The sequence below is a fragment of the Trichoplusia ni genome, chromosome 19 (assembly GCF_003590095.1).
Source record: "Trichoplusia ni isolate ovarian cell line Hi5 chromosome 19, tn1, whole genome shotgun sequence".
Taxonomy (NCBI): domain Eukaryota; kingdom Metazoa; phylum Arthropoda; class Insecta; order Lepidoptera; family Noctuidae; genus Trichoplusia; species Trichoplusia ni.
In genome coordinates this window covers 6,798,232-6,824,494 of record NC_039496.1, presented here as the reverse complement: position 1 = coordinate 6,824,494, position 26,263 = coordinate 6,798,232, and the positions used below count along the sequence as shown (strand labels likewise).

Here is a 26,263-nt window from a genome sequence, read left to right as displayed (position 1 = left end):
CCCATCATGGCTTTTTACATGAGGTAGAATAGAAATAACAAATGAATAATAGTTTTAGAACATTAAATGTATTAGAAAAGAATACTAAAAATACAGGGTGTAATCGAAACGTACATATATCAATACTGAATTTTCTTAAAAAATATACCAAAAAAAGATTTTTCTCTTTTTATAATGTTGATTCTTGTAACAGTTTGTAATGGCAAGGCTAGCTTTTTTGGTAAATATTAATAAGTATTTCATATGCCACGTTTCCATTACACCCTGTACAAGAAATTCTTAATATTACCACTAGTTTATCTAAAACCCAATACATTTTACGCAGCTATACCTAGAACGATGATAACTCACAACTACAAAATATAATTATTACTAACACAGCCACATTTTGTTTCGTGAAATGCACACATTCGCAACATTTCATTTCGCTTATCAAAATTCTTAGCATCAGCACTTTGCCATTCCAATCATTATACCTACCCCGTCATGTTGTCCTAGTAACTTTAGTTTTTAGATTATTCTAAATCTAGTCATCCCTTAAAGTTTATTAGTTCAAACTCTTCTAGCCAAGATTTAAATAATACCTTCACTGCATAATTCCACACTTTTTCGTGCGCTACCCAGACCAGTCAGCCAAAGTTACGTATTTTTTCAAATACTTTCTTTGTTTCTTGTCCTTCCACATTTTCACCCTAAATTCATGCGTCTACCTAAATGTCTACTTCTATTTAATGATCATCACACCTCTGAACAACCATCAATACTTACACGATATTTGAAACCTTAATTTACATAACAATACAATTCACAGCCTATTTTGGCTTTATAACGACTAGTAATACTTCATGATGAACGTTCAAAAAATTCCTATCATTAATACTAAAAGATACTTCAAGAAATGTATAAGTTTTGGCATACAATTTTACTAGGCTGATATATTTGTTGAATGAGCAAAAGTTTTCTACTTCAGCTAAAAACATTTTCAAATTAACTGCATAATCTATAACGTTATTTACAACAATTCAAAGTGTACCATTTTTATCGTGCTTTTATTCTATTTTGGCATTATCATAAAGGAATCAATTACATTCATCATTCGGAGTAAAGCTACACACAACATCTCGCAACAATATTTATCAAATACAATAAAACGATTAATCACCAAAACACGTCACTTGGAGTTGATTTTCAACATGAATGTATACGCGAACTTTGACACCACATTTCAATAATCATCGTCATAGTCAGGATTTTTATTTAAATCCCTGATAAGTATTACCTACGGATCTCCACTGTCAACAGGTAGGAACTGCTGCTGGGCAACGGAAGAAAGCATCATGTCAATAGGCTTGGTGTCGTCATACAGCGATGGGGCCTCGCAAAGGATGGCAAATGTGCCAACGATGGAAGCGATGGTGAAGATCCAAAGAAACAGACGATCGAGCACCATTGCCACAAAGCCCCAGTCTTGATCTTCCTGTTTGGAGAGATGAAAAGGAGTTAAGATACAAATACTATTAAATGATGTAACGGTTTACTCACGCGTATTTATCGGGGTAGCCCGACTAGTTTCGGACCCAACCGGAGTCCTTAATCATGAGCAGACGTGGCGGGATCGCGATGTTGGTATTACGTCATGATCCAAAACAAATAACCAAAATACTTTATACTTACCGCATTAAATTCGTCCTGTCTCTGCATGTGGTGCTGAATAAACATAACGTTGTGAATCGCTTTTTCCAGCTCAAATGGATACTTCTTTCTGGGAGCAATGTCACTGAGAGAGTCGTCCAGACCAGACATGACTGAGGGCAAGCCATTGTAGCCAGCTCCAAGACCACCAAGAGCACCGACAATGCCACTGAACCTGTTGATAACAAGACGGGAAAAATGAAATGCCGTATTAGAATTATCAAGCCAGTGGTGACAGGTCTTGTATGTTTATAGGTTGTAGGTTTTCTCACACGTTTATTTCCTTACCTATTGGTAGCTGTAGTCGAATGCAGACCGTTACATCCTCCAGGCAGATGATGGCGTAGCGAATCAGGGCTCGAAGCATTGGAATTAGTCTGTTCAGCAGCCGCCAGAGCGTCTTTAAACTTATTCTTATTCTTCATGCTTCTACCAGCAATCTTCTGCGCCGCTAAGTCCCTCAACAGATCTTTTGGAACCCTCATCAGTAATAGCTTTGGTAATTTCGTTATAAAGAATTTTCGAACCCAAGGAGCCATCTTGTGCGTACTAGGCTTTCGATAGTGAACGTTTAGTATTATAATAGTGATGACTACTGAGAGTCCTACCAGCAACATAGTGAATAGAAGATATTTTCCCAACAATGGTAATGCAAGTGACGTGGAAGGAATAATTTCGGAGATCAGAAGGAAGAACATAGTTTGGGATAGTAATATGGAGATGCTTAACGCAATTTTCTCTCCGGAGTCCGCTGGTAGGTAGAATACTAAGACTGAGAGGTATGAAATCCCAACGCAAGGGACGATCAGGTTCACCGTGTAGAACAGAGTTTTTCTTCTTAGAGTGATGTTGAAGAAGATATCTGAAACAAATGCTTGTGATAAATACGAAGTGCAGAATGACAAGGAAGAAACTGGTAAAGGTTTTTTTAAAACTAGCTCAGGCATAATATAAACCAAACGTTCATTCAAACATGAGAAAACGTTCTACAATATCACATAAAGAATCAAACAAATATAAATCGTTATTTTCTTTACGTACTCTTACGAGTATTATGATAAAATAGAAATCCATACACATTATTTTGTCTTCCATTCGAACGGGATTGTATTATGGTTAAGCGTAGTTATCCATTCTTATTATAACATATTTCAACTTGATAGCATCTTTATCCTCATTCGTAAGACATCGAAGGTTTGAGGGGAAGCCTCATACAAAATAATATTTATGCCGTTTTTTGCTGATATATGTATTATCTTAATCAATAAGTAATGTTTCAAGATCTGGCTTGCGCAGTTGAGTTGTTTAGCTTTCCTTTCTTTAAAAAATATTAATGTAGCCTAGTAATGAAGCAACTTAATTTAATTGATTTTTTTGACAAATGTAAATATTCCTAAGATAAATCTTCATCTGTTTTATCTTGGCTGTATTTCATTCGGCACCCAGTCAAAAAGTACTAGGAGTTATTATTAACTACAGAAAATGGATAATCAATGATGAATAATGGAACAGTGCCTGTTTAACTTCACTTCACAAAGTTAAACTGCAAAAACACACACACAAAGAACACCGAAAATGGAAAACAAAACCTAAAAGATTTAGTAGCAAATAGAAGCTTATAAAACCATCTATTTGTAAGGTCCAGAAGACATGGAATACAAAGGATTTAATTTCAGTCTTTGTGAAGTATCTTATTGTCTAGACTGGAACACGTTACGGTCAGTTACTGGACTCAATGAGGTTTTCCCAGTGGCCAGTGTTACAGAAAGATAAACTCCTTCGTCGAATCCGATTTGTTTGTTTGAAAAGTTTTTGGCGTTCTATTTGTCTTTTATGCTTAGATAACATGTAGGTATTGCAAGGATTAGTTTCATGAATTTTATCTCTCTTGCTTCCTTGATTTAGATATCGCTTTTGTAGATTTTTAAATTTGCTACCTTCATTTTTTGAATGTGATCGAACATGTTGGTCTCCTCGATCGTTTTTGCTTTGCCGAAATTCTCAAAACTATTTGACAAGTGCACCAGCAAACCCTTTACAATAAATCACCAAGATTCTCGGAATTCAGTAGAATAACAGCAATCATCAAAGAATCGAAAAGGATTTCCAGTTAACGCCTCAAAGTCCTGCAAAGAGCCGGCAGTAATTACCGACTCTCACAGCAAATTGCTTAGATTAACTAATCATTGGAGATGTTACAATTATGTTCGGCATTGTTCCATTATTTATTAGAAAAGTTATTTATTTACTACTTGGAAAAAAAATTCAGGGCGGTAATAAATAAAAAATTACACAGGTAACACAAACGAGTATATAATATTAGAAAAAATGTATAATAATAAATAATTTAAAATTCACACTGAAAAAACACAATTGTGGTTTTAAATGTAAAAGCAGCACCTACCAGGACATCAGGTGTTTTAAGTGGTTGACGTTGGATTGTAAAGTTTGTGATTTAGACAAGTCTGAAGTTGTAACTAAGACTCAGCTCAACCCAGGAGAATCGCGATAGTACTTTATTCCCGACAGGTGAACAGAAACTTGATGCTTATATCTAGTGCATCCGGACAAACGTAGGGAAACTGTTTTTGACTAGGTACTCAGTAAAAAAAAAACAGAATCGTTATTAAACTTGGCTGGAATAAAATTTTGTAACATGTTCTTATAATAGCCATAAAATAAATGAGCTTCTCCAGTTATGATTTATTTCAGACTGAGAAAGGTTGTGTGTGTATGGAATTTTTATTAGTTCAGCCTATGAGCGAAATTACTAGTCTAGTATGGTTCGTGTCCGAGTTACTAATTTTATTAAAATATTGTTACCAGCAATAACCAACTCATGTTGAATATAATAAAGCAAGTCATTACTTTGATAAATGAAACCCAATTAAATATGGAATGAAGAATCGTGAAATCAAAGAATACAAATAAAACAAAACACATTCCAATTCCTATACATCACAATACGTTACACGTTGACAGCAATAACTCGTCGAAATTAAAACCATTTGACCTCATAATAAAAAAATTAATCAAACAAGCTGAAAGGTGTATACGGTAAAAATGTATCAGCGAAAAAAAGGTTTCAAATCTCCTGAGGGTCGTTAAGCTGAAATGAAAGGGGTGTCATTATGAACTTCCAAATGTGTTTATCTAAACGTAAAATATACGCCTGGTAATGGCACGCGTGGTTGGCAGAATTACGTATGCTGTGAGGACCGCTGTGACGTCATCTGGCAGAAAATCTCCGGCACGTGAATAACAATTGCTGGACAACATATGGGCTGTTAAGTCGTTCAAATGTATGGGGTGAGTTTAGTTGGAAAAGTTTGCGAGATTCTGAACAGCTCAGCTCATATAGTTTGCCTTCCTTTAAGGATGATCCCGAATTTGTATACATCGCATGTTGGATAAACTTAGTTCGTTGTTTTGTTGACCTTGTCTTGCTGAATATTTTGCATTCGATTTCTGCACCCATCAATTAAACATGTCACCGGTCAATAAAATAATATTTTCTTATGTAATAGGCGTTTCGAAGATAATTGTTTGTCCTAACATATATTACATAACATGATAGATAGATATTTAGATATAACCACAAGCTACAATAACCAACTTACTCTTAAGCAAACAATGTTTTATTCTCATAAGAAGTAGTTGTAGAACCAGAATGGCTTCGTAAACTGCTTGATTCTCTAACAATTGGCTGTAAGTGCATAAAGACGCGGGTTTCTATAGGCATCAAGTGGTCTCTCGAAAGCGCTTTGTCCGTCACAGCCTTTATGTCTGGTGATTCTGACACTTGGGATCTTTTCATACAGTTAATTTATCTAGGAGATTGTAGATTTGTTGTAACAGTCACTGTGCTTTGAGTTAAATGTTTTGCCGCTCGCTTTGCAAGAATTATTGGTATTTTTGCGGTTATTTAAATGTTGCATCTTTATGATCATTTAGCATCTTATGGTGGCTATTTAATATAAAAAAAACATCTTACTGGCCCTTTCCCAAGCTACAAGTGTGACTGGTCATATATTAATCACTTCGAAACTGCCGCCAAAAAAAACCTCAAACATTTCTGAGCTACCACTGTCGTTTAACCTACAAAAACTTAACAAAACCAACACCGATCCACCTCGTAAAGCTAAGCAAACCGCAACAGCCCACACCCATGATAAATTAGCAAGAGCTCGCCGTGATCAGCATTCACGCCGCAAGAGTATTACCAAAACAAACGTTTAACCTGTTCAAGTCGGCAGTAAAACTCACTAATTTAGCATAGATAAGAGTTTTCGTCGTTCCGCGGTAATTTACAACCTCCACAGATTAGCTTTGCGCGACATCGCTCGGATATAAAAGGGTTGACTAAAAGATTGCGCTTAGGTATTGTTCTAGTATCTTGATGACGTAATAGGTGCGATGTGGTTATTTTATTGATTTTGTGAGGACGCTATTTAACTGTTTCATTTTCGGCAAGGTGTCATTTGTTAATTCATCACTAAATTTTTCATGAATTGCGGATAGCGTGTTAATATATGTGAGAAACCACTTTCCTTATGATTAAGTCATTATTTCACATTTTTTAACGCTTTAACGTACGTTGTAATTCGATAAAATACTTTCGGAGTGTGTTTGTTTGCGAAAGAATTACCGGTTTTCAAATACATGAAAGGATTTCTAACATCCATAATTTTACAACAATACTGAATTAAATTGTCAGATTGGAGAACCGAACCGGATTTAATATAAGTGTTGTTATATTTTCCAAGAACTCCTATTCATATTAGAAATAACACTTTAGTTAAAGTTGTTAACCCATATTCGCAACTTTGTAAGCATATTATCCAATCAAACTTGGTAACAAGAAATTTATTTAGTTCTAAACATTGATTAGATTTATATTGGAGCGTCGTTCAGTTAAATCCTTTTTCTAACTCCTTTTTTGTTTTCAAGAATCTACAGGTCTTTCGTTTGTTTTGCAATTATTGAACTATTCGCCAGCAGAATTAATTATTATTTATAGAAAAAAAGGTAAACGGAAAATACAGATCTTAGAGTTAATGTACAGTGCGCTATATTTGTCTATAGAAAGACATTAGAATTTGAGTAGAATATAATACATATTATAAACCATTTTAAAGATGACTTGAAAAGTGGCCTGTGTGGACATTAATACCTACATACATACGTGTGTATTTGCGTGTCTGTATTTCATCTGGATAGAAATACATTTTAAATATAGTCTTTATCTTCTTTAAAAGTTTTGAATACCAATATATTTATCTCTAAATGGATTTGTTTTTCAATCTAAAATAAGATCGCTGCGTCTTCAGAATCAGTGGCGCCATAGTATTCCTAGAAGTTTGATGGTATTAACGCTCTCATATGACCATCAGTGACTCTAATATAAGCTCCTAATATCAGGTGAGAAACCGATACTACGGTAACTCGGTCGTCTTCTCGCTCTTCCAACGCTGTGTCGCTTTTGTCTCAAATTATTAACCTTCGTGTCACAGCCGACCGCGTCATCTCTTCGACTATTTCCGAATTAGGTTAAATTAGCTGACATAAATACTTCATGGACACAAAAGGTCGTTTATTAGTACCTACATCAATAAAAATGGTAATATCTCCTGGACTTACCAGGGTACGGCTCTTGACAGCAAGGATAGTATCGCTCGTGCCTCTCCGCCGGTACGCCGAGGATGTCCCATTCTACGGAGGGATAGTACTCCCGGAGGTCGATGCCCACATCCACCATGTCACCTTTCTTCTGATTGATGTGCTTCAAGTCGATCTAAGGGACAAATTTTAAGTTATAAATACATGTAAGGAGCAGTGCAAGGTACCAACCCGAAGCAAAGTGTCACATTTACATATTTTTTACATAGTATTACAATTACCATTGCCATGTCAAGAAAACCCATATTTTACAGTAGTAGGATAACGGGTCATGTCGTGTGAACAAATAGTAATAAATGATTCTTATGTTTTGCTTTTAAATGGTATTTTAATGGTCTATTCTATAAGACTAAACGTCTATGATGTGTTCTATAAACTACAGCACATTTCTCATTTTGATTGAGTACAAATTGCGCACTCCTGCATATAATTACTAATGTAATGAAGTTTCTCTCACAAAACAAATGAAAAAGGACCCCATTAAATTTCTTTGATCCGCTATAAATTTGGCGTAATTTCAATTAACTAATTGCCTTAGGATAATGTACTTTGGAGGCTTATAATGTCTTTTATAGTCGCTGTAACGATCGAACTGTTTTCAACATAAAATTTTGCCTTTTAAATATCCTGTAGTTAAAAAATAATTATCCTGATTACGATAAAAAAAAGGTTAAAAGAAAAGTTTTGTTTTCGTTAAAATAAAATTAGTCCAAAACTAAGTATTTTTACTGAAAAAAAAAAACTAATAACTTATTTAATCCAAAGGTTGTCGAACCTCGTTAGTAATAAATTAAATAAAAACCCTTAAATAACATGACTTTTTATTTAATAAACTACAAAATAATCTAATAACGGCAAAACCGAAAACACCCCCTAAACCTTCGAGAAATCAAATATAAGTACACGACAAACATTACAAAACCATTCCGAACAGTTAAACTTTGATCAATCGGAATCAAAAAGGGTTTATTCAGTTAACTGGAACATGACGTGACGTTAACTCGTGTTTGCAATTCCGTCAAAATGTTGACTTTATCTGTTTGGAGATCTCTACGATTGGATCTGTGCTGTCGATGAACGCTTGGATCCTTTAAGTTCCAGGTTTGCTCGGAATCTCCCTGAACGACGTTAGTCACAAATATTGTTACAAGATATAGATGTTAACTAAATTAATTCTTAGCATTTTTATGCGTCTAAGGTAATTCCGGAGTAGTAGGAGGTATGGAGGTAGTGGCATTACTTGGAAGAGGTTTACGTGTAACAGTAGATAGTTGACTAGATTATTTGTACTTTACCTGTCGCAGAAGAAAGTGCTGACTAATGCTTAGTGCGCATATTAAAAACACGAGGAAAGTAAAGTTTAGGTCACGTAAATCTCTCTCATGTCAACTTATGGATTAATAAATTTGATTAGCGAACATTTTTGTATGTAATCTTACCTGATCACCATCATAGCTCCAAGAACCGAACTTCAAGAAACAGGTTTGCTGATCAAACGGGAAGTACCGCACATCGATCTCGCAAGAGGACTTGAAGATAGCTGGGGGAGTCCAGAGCACCTTCCCAGTGTGATGCAGAACAGCCTTCGTCATTGTTGTCACGACGTACTCGCCGTCAGCACTGGTTAGAGGAAAAAAGTAACATAATTCCAGAAATGGAATACATAGGCCAACCTTCTTTTTATATTCTTTTCTGTGATCGTTTATCAGTTAAAATTTCGAGATATAAAAAAAAAAAGAAAATATAAAAAGAAGAAACGAGAATTTATTAAAAAGTCTTTGCAGAATTGAAGTATTTTTGAACTTCAAACTTCTACTATAATTGACCACAAAACAATAATCTATTTGCTCAAGCCGATATTCATTTCTTAGATGAACACAATTGTAATATAAATCAACAGATCAGGTTAATAATAAAACAATCTATTACACAAAAATCAATTCATACTTGTCTCGCGTACCCTACACTCGTGACATTGTCGTACATATATTTTGCTCGACTGTAGTGCGTAACCCAATTTATGACAGCCACCATAAACCTATCAAAGGGCAGCTGATACGTGAAGCGACGGTACGGCCCAAGGATGACCTGGCTCAAGTTACAAGGGATACGCGAGAACATAAAAGTATCAATATTAAATATCGAGTAATCAATCCGAATCCTTCCATCAGCTCTTAAGACTGATAAGTGGAAGAATGAGGAAGGTTGAATCCAATAGTATGGCATTTTAGACTAGCACTATAATAAGTACTATGCCTTGTGTCTGCTTAACGGTGTCTAAACCAGTAGTAGCAGTTTTTACACTACAGTAGACTTCTCGAATAGACAATGAAAGCTTATGCGTTGGAGAAAACAACCCTACGGTGTGTGTGTACAAATGATAGAATGTCTGCGATTAAAGAACAAATCTCTATACTCTTAAGACTTAAGCCGCTTGTACAGGGTCGACACAGCGTAAGATTAGTCGCACGTGCGTCTCTCATTCGCCGGCCATGATTAATCGTTCGCCGGCCTGTTTTGACACTGCGTGATGTATCATTCCCGAACGCTTTCTTGTCGATATTTCGCGCAATCAATTAACTTAAGGATACATTGGTTACTTCGTGTTCATCAAAAGTCGCGACTTGCGAACACAACTTTCTCTTTATCTAACTGGGGACTAAGAGATTTGTTTAAAATATCAATGGACAATCGCTGGATTTTTGGCGTGTCGTGACGAGGGTGAAATAGAAAACTGTCCCAAAAGAACTTTTATACATTTTCGAAAGGAAGTAAAAGGATGTCTATATTAAAAAAGCGCCGTTATGAATGACGTAACACCCGCTACCTACTTTACTCAGCACTTATTATCTCTTATCTTCATTTACTCCGATTAAGCTTTTGGCACAAGCATGGCAAGAAGCCATCGAAATCCATGTATCTAAGTTAGTGGGCCGCATGAACCCGTATGATTTATGCTCTCCTGGTACCAAGGCAATGGAACACCATGCATCATGGGATGGCTATGTTATGTCCAAACAACTGACACGTTAAATCTTGCAACCCCTGACTTTCGAGGTTTAATGGCTGTTTTGTTTATGGAGCCCATCGTTTTTTGTTACATTTAGCGTATTCCATTGCAGCTGTTGTCAAGGACAGATGCAGGATTAGGGATGATAATATAATGATCATAATATATCAAAAGTAAATTTGATACGATGATATGATGAACGAAAGAAAAAAAGCGATGACCAGAGTAAATAAATTTATAAATTCTAAAAATAAGTTTTTAAAAAGCCAATTTTAATCCCACAAATATTATGAAAGGCAAATACCACGACGACAAAAATACTATCTAATTAATTAACAAGCTCATAACGCCAAAATTACATCAAAGCGAAATATTTTAATCAGAAACAAACGCGGACATAAAGCAGCCCGCAATTATGGTATCTACAGACAAGTTGGTCGGTACAACAATGCAATTTGGTACAAGCTAATGTCCGAATGTTGTACACTGTACAGCTAAGTTCTGAGCGCCGTGAAATTAATTTGCTAAGCGCTCTCTGTGTATCGGATGTCGCTCGTTGCAGTTACACCACCTATGAGTTGCGAGCTTTTTGTAATGGTATTAGTTCTGTTAATTTGAAGAGCTTCAGTATTGTTTTGGTATTCTTTATTGACATTGTTGAAAATATTCTTATTAATAATGCAGGTGAAATATCTTTATTGGTTGGTTTCGGTGAGTCATTGAAGTGGATTTGGGTTTTAACAGTGAAAAATCTTTATTTGCTTTCATTGAAATAACCAATATCAAGTGCGGGTCAAACTGAACGAGTCCGAACTCGTTCAGCCTGAGAATTTAGTACAAATAAGCTAAGGAAAAACAATGTTGAAGAAAAAAAGACCGTTTTTAAGTGAATGACTGTACCAATTTAATTTTTATTACGTGAAAAAAAGATCATTTAGGAAAATTTTAACAGACTAGTTATTACGGTTCATGAGATACAGCCTGAAGTTGGACGGATAGTCATCGCAGCTTTAATAACAGATTGTATATCTTCTATTTTACCCCTTGAGTACGAAACCTCTTAAATCGAGTTACAAATATGAGCAAGTTACTACTTTCAACTTAATTTAATACTTACTTGTTGTACAGAACGATGTCAGGCAACCAGATGTGTTCAGATGGTACGTAAAGCTCCTTCACTCCACCATACTCCAGAGGATCCCACTTGAACTTGTGATCTTCCCATTCCTATAACAAAATACTACGATTAGTATACGTGTATAAGTTGATGATGGTAACAATATAAAAAATAAATCAAAATTGTGGGCATAGGACTTAAAAGATCATTATTTTCGTTTTTTTTTTTGATAATGGATATTTCATTCTTATAACAGTAATTGACAAAACCGAAAAGGTTTAAGTTTGAAACTGAGTTCTGGGAGACTACTTAGAACTTATAAATAATCTATGAAAATTTAGTAAAAAAGTATTGGGATTTCAAATAATGTCTGTAGATCATTATATTTGAACTCTATAAGTTCCATTTCAAAAGCTAGAACTAATTCTACTACAATCTTGTTGTCAATTGCTTTCACTTTGAGTGATAGTCACAAAGTGGCTGAGAAATGGATTATAAACTGAGTTAGTACAATTTTCATTATCTAAATGGAAGGACTGAAAGCTGGATGGACCTTGCCGCACCAAGGTCTGCTAGTCGCTTCAACAAAATGAAATCAGACTTTAAAGTGAATATATATGTATGTACGTTTGGAATTTGTAGCTCTTATACCTAAATGTTAAGGATCAAGGTCGCTGGATATCTGTTATTTTACTAACGTGTGTGTTATTGATTATTGGTAAAGAAGATACTTACGTGTTCCAGCCATACGTTAGTCGTCAAAATTTGATCCTTGAGATTCTGGAACAAAGAGAAAAATATATTTAACTAGCTGTTTCCCGCGGTTTCACCCGCGTAGTATTTTTTCTCCATATTTTCCCACCGTTTAACCTTCCCTGAACTGATACGAATATTTCAAAACTAAAGTTAGCTAAATCGGTTCAGCCATTCGCGAGTTTTAGCGAGACTAACGAGGAGCAATTCATTTTTATATATAAAGATTATTGCAGAAAATTATAATAAAAAACCGGTCAACACACATAAGAAACACATATTTGCAATCAAGTTGGGTAGGCATCAAATTTATAACCGCAACCATTTCTTAGTGTTGATGTTTTTTTTCGTTACAAAGAAATTTAGATCACGAGTCATGAAATACGCCTGGTGACGAATAATGGAGCTTCAGTAACGTGGTTACTTTTTTGTATCGGCAACTTAAAACCTTGAGGATCTATCCGATGAATGATAAACAAAAACAATGACACCTATTAAAGTTATGTCTGTGTCAACCTTTGCTTAACCTCGATTTTCAATAAAGAATAAACAAAAAAAATGTCTACCACTGAAAACAGAACAGCCCATTACAAACACCAGAGTCGAGCGCTCTATTTATCGTAAATATGACACAAACACGCAAAACTAAATCAAACCGAGTTTAAATAGATTTTTGATCCTTTATTCAAGTTATGTAAATCGATCGTCGTAAGTTGGGTCGGTGCCAACGGTCGGCCCATCAAACTGAATGGCTCATGGGCAACACTGGAATACCAACTTTGCACCGTTTAGCCGCTGATTCATGGCTATGATACCGGCTATATTGTTGGTTTTGGATTCTTTATGTCGTGGTTTGTGTGCTTTTAATAGTTTAGGAAACAATTTAAAGTGAGCATACACCTATAAGTAAAATAGTTTTTTTTATAAATGACGTATTTTTTTCAAGTAACAGGTTAATCTATTCGCCTAAATTCTGTAGGAATAGGGATCCATTTTATTGCACTGTGCTCTGTGAACACTATTGTCTCACAAATTTACTGTTTATGTAAAGCAAGTAGGTACCATAATAATATTAATAGCTAGTGCTTCCGTTTTTGGAAGTAAGATATCTCGAATATTACTCTCATTTCTATTCCGTAAAACGATCACACCCCTTCTTAATAGCAAAGGAAATTTACTCTAGTACCAAGATCCTCTAGACCGAATTTAGCTAATATTTCAAGATCTAAATCTTAGCGTTGCTTCCTAAAGCCGTTTTCTCATTGCTCCTTTAGGTAAGTGTTATTCTCTGCGATTCCGTTGTTAGGCTTAAGGGAAGATTCATGCTTAGAACAGATTTGGATGGAGAAAGTAGTTTTTACAAAAAAAATCGTATTAAATTCGTTATTTCTCTGTTTAGGATTCTCGTGACGTAGGAGATACAATAAATATATTTCAAACACAAAAAGCCCAGATATGTACTGAGCATTGGATTACATAAAATCTGTAGGTTGGTATAATGCAGGGATCATTAGGTAGAAAATCAATAAATGACTCCACCTTGGGTTAAGCGGAAGGGAGTGTCAGACTGTTACTGTCCAAAACCCACCCATCTTCCTCCTTTTTGTACCAAAAATGAAGAAAACCGATTTGGACAACCCCGCTGGTATGGCAGGAACTTGCAGCACCTTACCCGTGGTAGTGGTAATTGTAGTGGTGACCCTTACCAGTTCTCTAATTGTGCACTCGAATTCTAAAAATCTCTAAGCACATTACATAAGTTGTCTGAGACACAAGGTGCCATTACACAGCCTATTTCTATTAACCTTTGCCATCAACTAAATGGAATTAGTTCAAATGGCCGCCTTAATGTCGTAATGCTTAAAGGGTCAAGTGACACGCATATGAATTTAAGTAGCAATAGACCTAATAGTGTCTTCGTGTAATTCAAATTAAGTACCAGGATTTAAGGAATTGTAGGTGGTAAATTTTTACTGCTGGTACTTTTACGTAAAAGCACTGATGTTCTTAGGCTTTGTCATTTTAGGAAAAACTAAGGATTGTAGAAATGCAGTTATAAGTTTCTTAGACTTAGATCTAAAGAAATAGATTTTGGTTTGCAAATTTAAAAAAGTGCTTTATTTCTGCTTGCCATTAGATCAATTTAGTATGCCCCATATGGAAAATTTTGCAGTGCATTGTTCTCCCATACAACAGCGAATATCTACAAAGATACATCGCTACATCCAGTTACATCTTTCACGACGAAACAATCCGCTTCCGAGTATTTCGATTAACAAACCATGCTAACAATTCCGTCGACTACCAAACTATTACCGTACACAATCCTTGAACTTGCATAACGACTGTACTAGTTAAATTGGCCAATGAATATTCCACTGCATTCGAACTAAGGAGATGACACGCAGATCACGTGCGGAATCATGCATGAACTGGAATGGACAAGTCTGGATACGAGAGCAGTAATCTCCTTCAACAGCTTGCCAAGTTACTCTCAACCTAACGATTTTGGTTATAAAGTTGCATTTTATTTAAAGGTTTATTGAGGATATGTTTGGACAATTGTAATATGCGATTGTCGTGTAAAGTTATGTATGAGACGTGGCTGAAATTGTTTTTGTTGATGATGTGATTGGCATATTTGTAATCCTCAGTTACAATTGTCCTAATTTCAACATTTAATTTACTTGAAATATTCAAAACATACATATTATCTTCGAAAGTTCAATTTTACGTAGGATACTAAGCCAAGATTTTCTGATCATAATTAAAAAAATCAACCATTTGCTATTTTTAAAATTTACTTTATACATATTTAAAAGAAGATTTTTGTAATAAGATAATTTTAACTATGTACGAATTTTCATCACTCTCTCCTTCATTTATTCTGAGAAGTATATCGGTATCTTGTTTCTCAAACTAGTATATTATTATATTTACATTGGTGGGTCGGTAACGTAAGACGTTGGCATCAAAGGCTGAGCATAAGGCTTCGTCGTTTGGGATAGATTCGGCTTCTGGTTTTAATCCCCCGGGAAATAACTCAGCTTGTAGTCGGACCGATTTATTTTCAGAATTTTTGAGTCTTCTGAGATCCAATAATGTTTTCGAATATACTGCTGCAGTATGTTTTGAGAAAAGCTATTTTTGATTTTTGTATTCATAAGCGGATTTTGTTTTGGAATGGATGCTAAATTATTTTACTGTTTTCAGTCAGGGACTTCTCGTTGATATTATATTTTAATATTAAAGGATACGTTGACGTCACAATCTTACACGCTTTGGACGATATCAGACTCCGATACCCTTTTGAAAAATTTGAGCAAAATTTTGTAATCCTCATGTTTATCTTACACAAGGTGAAACATCAGACCCATACTCCTATAATCAGGATCCATATATTATGACTGAGGAAAATGTTCTTGCTTTCAATAATGAGCTTTGCCTTTTAGCTAAGCACCCTGGCTCTGCGCCAAAGGTTAGCACAGCACTACAAAACCAAGCACAGCACTAGATACTGTAATGAGATTGATTTCCACTTTCCAATGAGAATTTTCTTATTATTTGAGGTCTGGATTCCGTCTGAACTCAGGTCAGGTAAATGTTTAAGAGATTGTTTTCTAAATCACTTGTCCTGGACGTATAAGTGGAGAAATCAAAAACTACATGTTAGGTTGAATTTTTGATGCCAAATCCATGGGAAAAATAGTTTGATGTGGTAGGTTTCATAAAAGGATGGCCATAATCTGAAATGTAAACGCAAAAGTTTTTTCAATTGATGTTCTTTTATTAAGAGTGCAACTTAAAGTTTGTATTGAAACACTAAATAGGGTATCTAAAATTCTATAAAGTTATTCAAATTGTTTGATCAATAGTATCGAAGATCTGTCCGAGTTTCTCATAGTCAAAGCTTCAAGCAAAACTATAAATATATTACATAATATGTCAAAGATTTCTAATTAAAAGTTGAAAGCCAGGCAGAGATATTTCCGTTTAATTAAGTTTCCAGTTCATATAATAGATTCAATAGTTTTACCTTTCAATTTATTTAATAATCCGGGATGTCTGTGGTTGTATTTTTAATATTTTTAGAGAACGGTTATATTGAAGTCAGAGTTCAATTTTATTCTTGATTGAAATCGTTTAACGGACTTCTATTTCAAATGTAACTTCTGTAAATTTACTGTCGGCTTGTAAGCTGTTTAACAGTAGTTTTTTGTAAGCGTTAGATGAATTTTTGCCTGACATAAAGATTGAAAACCACAAAAGTGAAAATATTAAATACTTTGAATGTTTTTAGCAATTTAGTTTTAAATATCATATAAATATGTCATTAATTTTTTTAATGATGCTGCTATAGCGAGAGCCAATTATATTGAGCATCGGTTGGTATAGTCATAAATTATATAACGAAATTGTAAGTATAAGTATTTCTACGAAACCCTCCGAATGCAAACTGGCTCACACTTAACCGATTTGTTTGCTTTTACTCGCACGAATTGAACAAACCATCAGACAAACAACACTAAAAGACACAAAAAGACAGCTATCAATGTTCAATTCAATCGTTATTAGTGTGAACGTCCCACAAGTCACCGAGGTGATTCCTCCGTAACTAGATATTTTACAACACGACATCCAGACATCGTTTAACGCTTTACAGTAGCCGTTTCTCTTAAACGTGTTTCGTTTACACAAAATTGAACACGACTTTCGTATGGTCGACAATTTCGTCTGTTTCGTATTACGAGAATACAATAGCTGTGACGTCAACGGTATCAAGTTGTGGATGGTGAGTGCTTATTATAGTATCGCGTTTTATTGTTTTAGGCGGATCAGGTGAGTTTTTACTTCGCAGGTTTTTAAGTTTAATGCTACGCTGAGTTTGTTTTGTGCGTTGAGGGTAGATAGTCGAGTGTGTTGGCAGGAATAATTGTGTGGCATCAATTTAAATTTATGATTTTTGTTATTTTTCTACTCGTTAAGATTGATAAATAAACTATTTAAGTTTATTCGCCAGTCAAAAAAATAATCATTCATTATTTCTAGTAAAATGGTGAAAACTATAAATGTATCCGAACAAACCTATTACGAATTCTCGTGTCGAGGATACATTACTCAACGTGGCTAGCACAAACCGCTTTGAAATACATAATATTGCCAACAGCCTGCATCCTCGTTTTTCTACCTAGCACACAACATTCCGGGCCGTATTAAAGTTTCACGAAAACCAAAAAATACTCGAAACGAGGAGATCAAACCAATTCCAAAAACATTTCAGGCACGCAAACTCGAGCTCTGAATGGCTGGGTCATAAAAACGACATAAAACTGTACCGGTTTTAAGCCGGCCACGAGCCGAGGATAGCCGAGGATAGCCGACACTGGCCGAGCTGAACGATCGAGAAAAGCTTACGTGGTAGCTGTATAGCAATTAAGAGTCCCCCGCGTTGCCTGTAAACGTCAATTTTATTTCAATTAAGGACCCTTTACAACTGAAGTCGTTAGCGACTAGGTTATGCACAAATAAAAAGAATTGTAACAGCTAGTGCTGCGTGGAGTGGCTTTAAAAAAGGTTGATTTAGAGATATGGCTTCCTTTACTATGGTTCGGATTTTATCACTTTGCGGGTTTGGTCAATGTTAAATCACCTTTATTGTTTATTCAAAAAGGAACACGAACTGTATTCGTATAATATTGACAATTATGTTAAAAAAATGGTTATATTTTGTGCGAGTACTGAAGTTGAAGTCTACATACAAGCACATAAAAACATAGAGTTGAGTTTCAATATACGTTGGTAAATACATAAAAACATTATTTACGTGATTATCTATGAATTCAGTCCCCAAGCGTGTCGTAAAATAATACTCTTACAAAGTCAACAAGACGTTAAAATAAAGTGGACATAAAAATTGAAGTTTGCAAACACAATAATAATCCAACGGGTTTGAACCTTTTACTGTTTGGTTTAGGGCGTTACACAAGAACCTCTACGTTACTTAAGTTTTCTCATTCGATAGAAAACTGCTTATTGCTTTGCTTTCCTTTGACCGCAATTTTGTACAACTATGGAGTAAATAGTACTACTGCAAAATATGATTTTTGTTTGACCTCTTAATGGTTTATTTTTTTAACGGACATATAACTGAATAAAAAATCGATCAAGCTTCGTAACTTCTTCGTACAGCGCGCAGCGATTTTATTATTTATAAGAAAAATAAATGAAGTCATTTAAATAAGGTTTTTAAAACTTAAGAGCAAGAGGGCAAGTGACTGACGACGAATTGGAGAAACACCAATGCGTTCCGAAACTACAATTATTTTACTTTGATACGTGGCTGTGAACCCCATATGAAAAAAAAAATCCTTACATACACACTTAAATTTTTTTTAAGGTTTGTTACATAATAATGTATAAATAAATTGATAACAAACGTTTCCAGCCCAAATATTTGCTACGAAGACTGAACATACGACAAATTTCAGAGCACTAAAAATACAATATACGCGGTAAGCATCTCTTTGTACCCATAGTTAACATTCCTGCTGTGAACTAACGGCAAGGCACCGCCAGGAATTTACTCGCTCACTTACTTTCTGGGTAGCTTAAATGATAATAGTTTGGACCTACCTTTAAACCTGTTATATATTTCATGCTGTAATTGTAATAATGAGGTTTTTTATGTTTGGCTTTAAGGTCAGGTTTTTTTGACTGGATGCCATTTAAATCAACAAAATTAACAGGAATGTTGCATAAAAATTACCATTGACCGAGGAAGACCAAAAAGTCAGAATATTTGTAGCGGTTTCTTTTTTCTTAGTAATGTCGCTGTTTTTTTGCTGTTTTAATTATACTGCTGTTTTTTTTGTAATAAAATCATGATATGCTATTTATTTGCATATTTTAACACTATTATAGCATTACATTATTATAGGGAAAGACGATAAAAAAATACAACACAAGCGTATTTAGTAATATGAGTATCCTTTGAACGGTCTTGTGTAGTATTTATATATTACAAAAGTACCAGGTACACATAAATACATATGGAAAAGGGTCTTATTAAAAATAATACATATTCTTCAAGTATTTGTATCAGAAAGATACGTTTTAGAGAGTACTTGAGTTGTGAAGTATCTAATTATGAAGTTTGAATAACTTTCGTATGGAGAGCAGAATTACTTTATAGGTAGGCTCCTTAGCCATTCCATGAAGAAAGATTTTAATGAATGTTATAGATACGTTATAATTGAGTCAGATTATAAATTGATTATAACCAATAGTAATAAGAACAATGTTTTTAAGATTTTTATGATTTATATCATCATAATTAGTATTATTTCATTTATTTAAGTTTTATGTAGTAGGCTGAATGCATCCTTTGAAGGACCGATGACAGTTTTTGCAGACTAGTTTTTGAGTGAATATCATGAATCAGTTGCTTGGACTGGATTCGGAAGGCAGAAGACCGGGTGTTACCGTAAAACGCTGAGTTGAAAATAGGTTATTAATTCTGAAATTAGAACCATTTCTACCTAGTTACGGTTGTTAGCTGATATGACTAATCGCTTGGTTTAACTGCTGATCAATTTATTGAACCTGTTGAATTAAACTCAATTTTACGATGAGCTGACAAGTGTAACTTTTTATCGAATTTATTTAAACCAGGTATCAGATATTAAATGTACAAATAGTTTTTATTGCTAAGTTTTTTTTAATCCAAAGCAGTTTTCCTATTTTGTCCGACTTCACCCCCTGGAAAAGTAGGGTTTCCAATTTGGATTGAATGTTTTTTTATTAAGTCCGATAACGCAGCGATTTGTAATACCATTTAAGTTTTTTTTTTTTATAACTTGCAATAAACTAGCCACGAGGATTAACAGATAAATAATTTATAGTTGCCAGTACTTTGTTTTGCCTTTCGAAACGAAAAATTCTCTGATACATTGCCAATTCTTCAAAGACTTAGACATTAGCTTTGGCTAACGATACATTCGTTTCAATTCTTAGTGTCTATGGATACCAAAGCGAGAAGCTAACGAAAAGTACTACTTAAAATAAAACTCAAAGGCGAAAGACTAGAAGTAAAATGTTTCACATCAGGAACGACGCCCACAATTTATTGCTGTAGCAAAAATTTACGAACTTTGCTTGGAAACTAGACAAAGGATGCGTTTTAGTACTCCCTGGCTGGTTCCTAGGTTTTTAAATCCAAATAGTGTAAAGATTAATTTGTTTTAATGAAAATTCCTTTTGGGTGGCTGTGAGTGCAGTTTTTTGTTTGTTTTTGTTTTCATTATGTTAGTAACGATACAATGATTAAACAACTTAGCACGTTTTTTTTTAAAGAAAAGTAATTGCTTTCGTATTTAAAGATAATCAACTGACATTATATTTTGTATTATATCGGTGTTATATTTCGTTCTGTTACCTATATGGTCTTAAATATCAGTTGCTGATATAACCTGTCATTATTATAGGTCCGCTTGATAAATATAATAAATGGTTTATAATATGTTAAACACAATGGAACAATGCCAACCCTAGCACGCAAACAGAAAACAGGGCTATATTAATTCCACGACAGAAAATAATGAAGCTTCTTTTCCAACAATAAATATTTAATCCATTGTTAATTATAACATCAAAGGGTTGTCACTTAACACCGCTTCTTTAATCCGTAATGGATTGAACTGGTTAAATCCTGAACAAATGGGATTCTTAAATTCGTTTGTTTACGTGGTTAATCCCTTCTCAAATGTTTAAGTGTGCCCATGAGGGTTCCACATCCGAGGCACCTGTGGAACAGTGGGACCCTGTAACCATGGCAACAAGCCTTAACTCGTTTGTTTGAGATAGAAATTAGAATAATTAATTACGGTCACTCAGTTGAATTTATGATTTTATTATCGTTGGAGGAATATTTTTATGTTTCAAGCTGCGTTTGCCTAAGCAATCAGTCAGTATACTTCGAAAAATATAATTAAAAATGTTGTTCAAGTTTGTAGCTAAAGCAATTAATTAAGATTATGCCTAAAGATATTAGTAATGCTAAATAAATAGTATGAAAAAAAATTAAGACCGATGAGGGGCAAAGGTATTTTGCTTTTGCGGTTGTCTGCAGACCTTCAGTGATAGTAGGACTATCAAAATAGCATTCACACGGGCTCAAGTCGGCTTCACTGCAACACATATATTTGCATACAAGGATCATCAAAACCGCTACTTGTGCCTCGGATGGTGTAGTTGTAAAATTTAAAAGGTCGCAGGGGTAAACCGCCTTCACTTAAAGCTGTAAAGTTGCAGATGCTTTGTGCGGGAGTCGTTTTGTAGAAGTTGTGTAAGACAAATATCGTAATAATGTGCATAGTCACGATAACATGTCATAACCTTAGAAAGGGTAGACTCTTGAAGTAGATAATATTATTGTAGTTGTTAAAGAGAGATGGCGCTCTACAAGATAGAGAGCTGTTGCTCTTCCATAACTGCAAGCGAGTTGGTGGCCTGCGGTCTAGAGTTTGTATTTTTTTTAAATTTCATACTGTTCAAGATTCATTTTTTCTATTAGAAAAGAAAAACAAAAAATGCTACTTATTATTTAATCGAATAAAGTAATCTATCTATTTCCTTTTCAAATGTTTCAACATTTCACATGTGTACATTATAAAGTCTTTTGTTTATTTGTCTAAGGACCGATTTTTCAATCGCCAGATAACTTTTATCTGAGGAATAAATATGGCCATTTGACATATTTTCTATACAAAAGCTGTCAAAACGTCAAACTTATTCGTCAGATAAAAGTTATCAGGCGATTGAAAAATCGGCTCTAAATCTATAGTAATTGGTATTCAGTAGGTCACGTTACGTTCTATTAAAGTAAAAAAAATATTGTTATTTTAGTTTAGAATTGATTTTTTTTATACTTATTCTTCTTTATCAATCTAATATTGAAAGTTGCATGTTTTTGGGAAAAAAACATGAGCATTCGCGAACTAATTTTTTAGACACCATAAACTATACCTAACATCATAATACCTGAGGGCGACGGTGATAACATACAAGTTATGCGTCGCGTACCTTAGTCCTCGGGATTCAACCTTCACTATAACTTTGCTCCCCATTCCATGCCCATACAGTATGAAGATATTTGCTCTAAATATTTGAGTAGGCCCACGAGGGTAGCCTGCGGACGCACCTGTAGAACCCTTCCGTTGCCATGGTTACCGTGGGCATAATCTATGTCTGTTTACGGTAATCAATACCGACGGACTTCTGAGATTCATTTTTTTTAAGTGAAAATTCATTATGAAACTTTAAGAATTAGTTTATTTTTAAGGGTTTCAAAGGATAGCAATGGAATGCTTTTAGTTAGGTTCAGCTATCTTTTCGCTCTACACTATCTCATGAATCAAGATGGCTAGAGAGCTAAAATTTTCCTCATAATGTTCATTTCGATTGTCCATATACTTAATAATATAAATAATCAACGAGATAAAACAATGTTGGCACGATCATACGTTTAATGGGTGAACAATTTATTTTTCTGCTTACTTATAAAAAATCTGCTCTATGTAAGAGTCCATCTTTCTGTTGTCAGGAGTTTTTGTTCATAATTAGTTAAATGTCAGCCCGTTGCTAGTGATTGAATGTATACTCACTTGTATTATACAGCTGAAAACTGAACAAAATCTCAAAAAAATATGAAAGTGTGCGTTCAATTCGAAAGCAATATTTCTTCTACAGATATTTGAACTATGGAGGAAAACTAGAAGCTATAAAAAATTACGCCACAACCATAGGTCGTGAAAATAGCGAGTGAAACTCCGGGGCTCAACTAGTCGATAATAAAGATCTCGCCGAGATTGCAGCGTAGCCATGGAGGGTAATCATTTCAGTCATTTCTTTTACACTACTTATAGTAATAATAAATAGAAATCGACATCCGGAATACTGTTGTATTCTCCTTAAGGAGGCAATTGAATATAGAGCAATGCATTCATACCTTTCTGATCCATGTCAAAATACGATCGATTCAAAAACAAAACGTGTTTATTTCTGGCAGAAGAAAAACGTTAAATAACAATTTTAGTTTCGCAATTCTAAAATGTAATTCTAATGGAGAAAAAGAGGCAAGATACTCCGTCCCATAGGTTATTCTTTTAAATAAATTGATATATTATTAGGAACAACACTAGTCTATAAACGTCCCACTGCTGGGCAGAGGCCTCATCCCTTACAGGGAAGGTTTGAGCATTGATCACCACGCTAGCTTATTGCTGGATGCCGCTTTTAAATTCCGATTTTTATTTTCCATTGAGCGATGACTGATTCAATTTGATGCTGTATTTTCGGCTAGTGATTTTATGGATGAAAAAATATCCATTTTATTTAACGAATAGTTGGATTAGAGTATGTTTCTTCGTTCAAAGGACCTGAGGGCAGACTACAATCTGTAAAGGAGTATTATTGCAGATGTGAAGGAACGCATACATCTGCAATAGCGTGATGGCAAGACTTCTGGCATCGGTTAAATTGAAATACAGTCGGAATGGTAGTTGGACCCACGACATTGAGGACTCTGCACAAATAGGTTAGAGGAAAACCAAATAAGGCTCAAAAGAAAATGGCCATCTGTACATGTCTGTACCTTCCTTTGCTTAACCTCAATCTTTATTTTGTAATTTGTTCGTTATCATCTTCTATTAAGAGAACTATAAAGCTATCATCAGGCTGTTCAATACAATACAGCTTGGTGACAGACATCACACTAATGGACGGCGGAGGATCCCTTTTTTTTGTTACCGTACCAAAAAAAAAAAGTTAGTTGGCTTAGAAAGTCATAATAATAATCAAAACTGCTCTGTTGGTCGATGTAATATTTATATATAGGTATAAGTATGTACCTATATAAATCTACACGTATCTATTGGTCAGTAGCGGAATTTGAGGTTACGGCACTGCGCCTTCTCATACGCTAAAACACTGAATTAAATTGGATTGAAGGTTTTACCTTTAATTGAACAACTAGTTAACTACTTACAATGCTCTTTAGGGGTGTTAATAAGTATCTCACTCTATTTACATAAAAAATAATTTTATTCTATAACCTCTTTGTATGAATTAAAAAATAAATGTACTCTAAAATTTAATCCACAATAACCAATCGTAATGACATTACCATTTAATCATAAAATATTACAAAACCTTTTTTTTTAATTTATATACGATACGGCGATCTTCTTCACAGTAGGTATAACAAATGTTCACTGCACATTTTTTTTAACATTTAGAAATATGTATAGAGTTGTACTCACCAAATCGATCAGTTGCGACAGCCTCAGGCCCAGCTTCACCAGAACCGTATTATTGTTTTTATCAACCGGCCGTATCAGTCTGTTGTAATTACTCAGTAGGTCGTCGTATAGTCTCTTCGCATCAGGATTGCAATAACAAACGCCAAAAACAAACAACAGGACAGGAAAAACTGTTCGGGACATCTTGCAATAATACACAAAATTATTGTCACCATACACCACGGACGCGGACCGAAAAGGTTAGGTTATCAACGAGATTCGAATTACAGCCTAAACTGCTTGAATTTATATCGATTTATGTCAAGCTATTTTCAAGTTCAGTTTTTAGCGATCGAATATCGATATAAGTTGACACAAAAGCTTTTTTTATCGTAAATGTAATTTTGACAGCTCCGCCCGAGAGGCTGCAGCGATCGTGGCGCCTCTACTGGCGGGAAAATGGGGTAAACATGGCGGCGTCAGTGCGCCGACTCCGAATAAAATTTTATTGGAGAAATGAAATATTCGGCATAGCAGAAACGAGGGCTCATCGACGTTTAATAATAAAATTTTCTTTGTAATATCTCTTTGAAAGTAAGAATTTCTCTGTTTTATACCTTTCATCGTAAAGGGATTCCTGTTTATTTATGAGCTCCTGTAATATCTTATTTTATTTGACAACTTTTTTTGTGAAATTAATTTGGATTTTTATGAACTAGAATCGAGAAATATAACACGGCCCACGAATTATTTGTCGCGATGTAGAATATTTACAGTGTTGGTATCCCGGATCGATGTGTAGTACGCATGCGTGCTGGTCCATTCATAGCAGTTTCATGTTTAGTGCTGCGCTAGTAATAATAGATGGCGTTTTCGCCAATTAAATTTCAAACGTTAAGGACGACTGCGTGTTTAGATAGGCCCGGTTGACGGAAGTACCTTGTGTAAACTGTAATAAACGCAGGCTTTTCAAAGAGAAAAGTAGGTAACGTGGACTGACTGAGTGGAAGTTTGACACTAAAACACGAGTTCTATATAATAAAACTGCCTATGTAAGTAATAAAATGTTCGACTACAGGTTAAATAATTATTTGTGAAGAGCAAATTTAAAAGCTCAGTGATCTATTTATATGAATAGTCACTAGCTTAATTATTATGTTATATAATTATATTGAATTCTAAAATTTGCTGAGAATTTTAGAACTACCAGGGAGGCCGTCTAAGCAGATCTCAAAATGGAGCAGTTGCCCCAAAATTAGAAATTTTATAGTTAAGCCGTATAAAATAGGTAGTGACTGAAAGTAAGATCGCTTGTAAGTACGTACCGGGTTTGGAGCACCAAAAAGGTTTGTCGGTAATGTGAACATAAAACGCGGGAGTTTCCAAACTTAAACGAAAAAGTTTTCGCATTTTTCAAATGTAGAATTGTCGTTACGTTTTTGTCGCGTCGGAATTGACTCGACACTGTCGACTTTATGGACTAGCGAGGTTTAGTGTGTTTTCGAATTCCGAGATTATGTTTTGATTGTGTTGTAAAATATAGGATTTACTTTTATTTGTTGTAGAGCCGCAGTTTAAGAAGCAATGGCGGCCGACGCGGACTGCCATCCCCGTTCTCTCCATTTTGTATTCGACAGTTTATCCCAATAAATCTCGAAAAGATATCATTATAAGTAATATTTATGTGTTTCGGTTTTAAACGAGGACCCTTCATAA

At 34.8% G+C, this 26,263-nt stretch overlaps 1 protein-coding gene across 1 annotated transcript; it reads right to left on the bottom strand.

Annotated features, from left to right (window-relative positions):
* LOC113503437 (acetylcholine receptor subunit alpha-like 2) lies at positions 1-25,697 on the bottom strand. Its single transcript, XM_026885413.1, has 8 exons — positions 24,569-25,697; positions 12,234-12,278; positions 11,499-11,608; positions 8,811-8,991; positions 7,333-7,486; positions 1,981-2,554; positions 1,675-1,867; positions 1-1,477 (listed from the first exon to the last, which is right to left on the bottom strand). The coding sequence occupies exons 1-8, from the start codon at positions 24,749-24,751 to the stop codon at positions 1,280-1,282; spliced, it is 1,638 nt and encodes a 545-aa protein (XP_026741214.1). The 5' UTR covers positions 24,752-25,697; the 3' UTR covers positions 1-1,279.
* Between the last annotated feature and the right edge of the window lie 566 nt (positions 25,698-26,263).